Source organism: Canis lupus, chromosome 36 (assembly GCF_011100685.1).
Source record: "Canis lupus familiaris isolate Mischka breed German Shepherd chromosome 36, alternate assembly UU_Cfam_GSD_1.0, whole genome shotgun sequence".
Lineage (NCBI taxonomy): Eukaryota > Metazoa > Chordata > Mammalia > Carnivora > Canidae > Canis > Canis lupus.
This window is the reverse complement of record NC_049257.1, coordinates 17790143-17795207: the sequence shown is the minus strand read 5'-3', so window position 1 is coordinate 17795207 and position 5065 is coordinate 17790143. Positions and strand designations below refer to the sequence as shown.

Sequence of the window (5065 nt, the reverse complement as noted above, 5' to 3'; positions counted from 1 at the left end):
ATGGAGAATGAAACTGATTGTTCAAAATATTATAGGTAGTTTGTAATTATTTACTGGAACAGGAAGATATTTTAAAGATGTTAAATCTCAGACCACACAATAAATAGAGCCATTCTTCAAACCCTGGTTGAGTGTCCTAGTGACAAGTTAATGTTCTAGGGTACAGGGTGCAGTTGTCGGCCTCAGCAACTGGGGAAAAAAACAAGGAACATGAATATATCACGAGGGACTTTCCTCAAGGCTGGGACCTCGCTAAAGGGTTTCCCTGCATTGTAAGGGCTCTTCTCCGGGTATGTGTCCAACACTCCCTCGCCCAGGGAAGCACAAAGAACCCAGAGAGGAAAGGAGAATGATTTAAATCATGATTTTTTTTTTTAATACTCATCAGGTATAATCCAGCTTTTCTGTGAACTGAACATCTCACGTAGAGAGTAAAAAAGTGCCAATGTGAGAAAAATTAGATGCATTTTTCAAAGTGAAATGAAAGCTGTTGACACTTGACAATGTAATGAACACTTAGGGATATTCAGCTCTATTCCTTCCACGCGGCCCCTCCACATGCAGGCTTCCGGGCGCAGGGAGGAGGATGCTGAGACAGGCTGAAAGGGACAGCCGGGTGGCAAAAGGGGTAGACAGAAGGACTGTTCACTTTCATGACCTCCCGAAATGGGCTGAGAGTCTCTTGAGAAAGCACACGGAAATGACTGTGCTTTCCTGGTGAGAGAGCAGAGAATGGGGGGCACATTCTCACCATCGGTGTGTGTATGACACATCTGACAGGTACCAGGAGGGCTCCTTTAGTCTGGAGGTATTCTTTTTTTTTTTTTTTTAAGATGTTATTTATTTATTCATGAGAGACAGAGAGAGAGAGAGAGAGAGAGGCAGAGACACAGGCAGAGGGAGAAGCAGGCTCCATGCAGGGAGCCTGACGTGGGACTCAATCCCTGGTCTCCTGGAGCAGGCCCTGGGCCCAAGGCAGGTGCCAAACCACGGAGCCACCTGGGCCGCCCAGTCTGGAGGTATGCACCTGGTGCCCCAGCCCCAGAGGCCCAGCACAAAGCGTCATCCTCATAGCCCCATGAGTGTGTACAGGATCTCACAGAGCAGGCTTCCATCATCCCCTTCCCTCAATCTTTCTCTGTCTTATGAGCTTATTGGTTGGAAATACCTATGGCCCACCTGAGTTTAATGGAATAGTGCATGTTAGCTGAGTGGTGACCCACCCCCAGGAGTGGCCAGTAACATAGCCATGCCTTAGACAGTTAGGTGGACCATCCAGATCCCTGACTTTGGAGACTCCCCTCTTTGGGGATGTCTTCATGCGCATATGCATTCTCATCCATTAGTTTCAGGGGAGTCTTGGGTACCCCCCCCCCCCCCCCAGGTACTGGCCTGCTCTTTCTTTTGGAGCTCAGGGCAGACACTGCTTCCTGAGCAGAGGCCCTTGCACTGACCCCATCCCAACTAGTAGCTTCCAATGAGGAAGCTTTCCTCTATGCATGTGTTTCTTGGCTTCTCCGTGGCATTAGACTCTGTTTTTATAAAGCTTTTCAACATTTGGCTTCTGTGACACCATTTTCTCCCCCTTTTCCTACTTCCTGGGTGGGCATTCCTCCTTTCGTCCTGCCCAGGCTTCCACGACCTCTCCTTGCCACATCCATCCTTGAAGGCACTCTACTCTGTCCATCAAATGGAGAAAGCTTCCCAGCTGGAAGACCGTTCGTGGTCAGGCGTGTACACGGCTGCACTTTCCTTCTTTTTATTTATTTATTGAGGTGAAATTCACTACCATGAAATTAGCCATTCTAAAGTGTGTTGAGGGACGCCTGGGTGGCTCAGCGGTTAAGCGTCTGCCTTTGGCCCAGGGATCCTGGAGACCCAGGATCGAGTCCCACATCGGGCTCCCTGCAGGGAGCCTGCTTCTCCCTCGGCCTGTGTCTCTGCCTCTCTCTCTGTGTGTCTTTCATGAATAAAAAAGTAAATAAAATCTTTAAAAAAAATAAAGTGTGTTAAAAGAACACCATTTAGCATCTTCACGGTGCTGGGCAACTACCACCTCGGTCTCGTTGGAAAACATTCGAGGACCCTGTGCCCATTAGTAGTCACTGTCCATTCCCTCCTCCACCCAGTCCCTGGCAACCACCCATCTGTTTTCTATCTCTGTGGATTTACCTATTTCCTGGATATTTCATGTAAATGCAGTCATACAACGTTTGACCTTTTGTGTCTGGCTTCTTTCACATCGCAAGATGGTTTGGAGGTTATTCTGTGTCGGGGCGTGCGTTCACTATGCTTTCCTTCTTGAACCTGCAAACCGGTCCCTGATCTGTGGAATCCTTCCTTTCTCTCTCCACATTTTCAGGACACTATGGCTGGGCCTTATCACTTTGTATCATAATCTCCGAACTGGTCTTTCAAAACCCAGCCTCTCCTTTCTAATCCGTTTCACAACTTCCAGAAGCAAGGTTTTAAACATGTCAAGTCTCAAAACTTCCAACACCCTCCACAGCTGGCCAAACTCCAGACCCCTGGCCCGAAGCCCCGAGCTGCCCAGGGTCTGGTCTCGTCTTCCCTCCACTTTCTGAGGGCTTGAGGCCTACGCCCCACTTCGGCTTCCTTCAGACAGAGCCACCTGTTGCTCCTTGCATTGAACCACCTTGTTCTGTTCCTTCACACTCTCTTCTGTTTCCTTCTCTCTTTGCTCCTTATTCTGTCTGGATTCATGCTCTTGCCTCTCCCGCTCCTGTCTACATTCCATATCCTGCACTTTTCCAAGATCCAGCTCCAGGGGGCACCCCACTCCATAAAGCTTTCCCTCTCGATCCCCCCCCCCCCCACGGCCCCTCCCAGAGGTAGTGAATAGCCCCTTTCCTCCCAACTGCCAAGGCTCTGATGAGCAGCTGTATGGACATGTTTTCTCTCTTCTCCAGGACGTACACGCCTCAAGGGCAGGGTTCTTCTCTGTATGCGCACAGGCCCAGTCTTGCAGTTAGTGGGCATACACTGATTTTGTTGAACAATAAGAAGTATGGACATTCCTTGCCCTAATGATACCAACCAGCACAGAGGTGGCACTTTGTCCCAGGCCCACTCGGGATATCTAAGTCACTACGGTTTTGTGATTAAAGCTTGCCACCACCAACCCCCCCCCCCCTTTCTTCCCAACAGCTCCTTAAGGAATGTTGGGTCCTTATTGAAGGACAGCAGAGGGGAAGGGGACGTGGGAGCATCTTATTTGTCATCTGCCAAATAGGACAAGATTTATCATGCTGCTCTGCTGGAACCCTGAAACTTCTCTGCGCTGAAGAACATAATTTTTCCTATCACGGCCCCTCTCAGAGCTTTTCAGGATGGATGTGCCCACACCCAGAGCTCAAGATTAAATTACTTGCCAGCCTTTGAGAAGTATGTTTATGCATGAGGTTTCCTACCTGTATCCTAAGAGAGAAAATATATGGTGAGGTTAAGGCTAATCATCCAGCAGGTGCTGATGGGGCTGTAAGGATATTCCTTGCATGGGCTCAGGAAACAGAGAGTAGATGGGTTCTCTTTGGACCTCAGAGGGGATTTCTTTAGAAAGTCCACATCAGTGGCTCTAACTGAAGATGTGGATTTGGCTAAGAAGCTGCTTTTCCAACATTTCCTTTGATTTCTTTCTAACCCATGCCCACTCCTCCATCTACACACACTGGGGTGGACGAGGTTTGGGGGACAAACTGATTTTATCCTAAGATCTCGCTCTGCCTAATAACAATGTCCACACAGATGCCAGCAATTATTTGCCTTGAATAACTAAAGAACAAGACAAAACAAACAGATCTGGTTGCTAAACTACGGGAAAAAAAAAGAAAGAAAGAAAACCAGCAACAAAAACAGATTTAGCTTTGCAACTGTTCAAGACTTCAGTTTGAGGGGCACGTGTCAGGTTTTTCTGAGAAAACGAAGGATTAAACCCCCATGTGGTGGTGTCAGTTCCAGGTCAGAATTACAGACACTGCGAACTAAACTCATGTCCTCATGATGTTAGATGCTCCATGGCTCTGCTTTTGCTCAGCCCGTGGACAGGTGCAGCATCCGCAGGGATTCCCGGTGGATACCTAGCCCCTCTGGCCTTAAACGAAGTCGCCTCCTTTCCTCCTGGTGGATGGCAGTCCTGCGGGCACCACACAGCCATGTTTCCAGGTCCTCTGTGCACTAAGCTTTCTCCCACACCACAGCCTTGTCGCTGGCAGTGCCTTACCCACCCCCCAGCATCTCTTCCCCTGTGCCCCCTTCACCTGACTCATGCCTGCTTGTCCTTCAGCTCTCCTTAACTTCTTTGCAGAAGACTTTTCTCACCCCAACCTCCCTTCTCCTTTGTGGCATTTCCTACAAGCTGTCATTTTACCCTCATTGCATGATTAACACCTGTCTTCTCCACTAGTTTGGAGACTTCCTGGGGGCATAGAGTGGTATTCAGGTGTAGCGAGGTGACTTCTGCTGTGCCGGCTGTTAACCCTTTTGCTGTTGGACTATGAGGAGGGAGTCATGGTCCCATGGGGATGGCAGCTAAAGGTCTGCTGGTATGAAAGTGCTTCAGTACTGGAATTTGTGTGTGTGTCCTCAGGCTCTAACACCAGCTCTGCTATAGAGCAGGGGCTCAGGAGAGATTGCGGACCACACGTCCTCCCTCTGTGAGGTACCTTCAGGTGAATGATGTGCCCCTTGGAGACAATGCCCATGTCTTTAAAGTCTTCTTCCTCCAAAAGAAGCAGTCGCTTTCCCGTAATGTTGTTTTCCTTAAACAAGCTCGCGTATATGCTCATCTCGGTTGAAGAGTCCCCTGAAGGAAGGGATGGGAAGGCAGAACAAAATTAGATGAAATCGTGTCCAGAGCAAAGTTAACTGCATGAATTAAGAAGGTAAGTGATTCCACTACTTGCCTTTTCTGACGAGCTGCTGAACCCAAAAATACTGTGAAAGAGAGGACATACATGGTTTTGAAGATTCACAGCTGCTCAGTGGCCAGACTTCACAGTAAAACACATTTTCAACAGATGAAAATGTCTGTAATTCTGCACTTTAA

At 48.5% G+C, this 5065-nt stretch overlaps 1 protein-coding gene across 6 annotated transcripts in view; it reads right to left on the bottom strand.

Annotated features, from left to right (window-relative positions):
- MAP3K20 (mitogen-activated protein kinase kinase kinase 20) overlaps window positions 1-5065 on the bottom strand; it is a 175516-nt gene that overhangs the window by 29295 nt on the left and 141156 nt on the right. For all 6 annotated transcript variants that reach the window (XM_038584869.1, XM_038584870.1, XM_038584871.1 and 3 more), the window contains 2 exons: window positions 4923-4953; window positions 4683-4822 (listed from right to left, as the gene is read on the bottom strand). In XM_038584869.1, the coding sequence (XP_038440797.1) occupies window positions 4683-4822; window positions 4923-4953 (171 nt within the window). The remainder of the gene's footprint in view (window positions 1-4682; window positions 4823-4922; window positions 4954-5065) is intronic.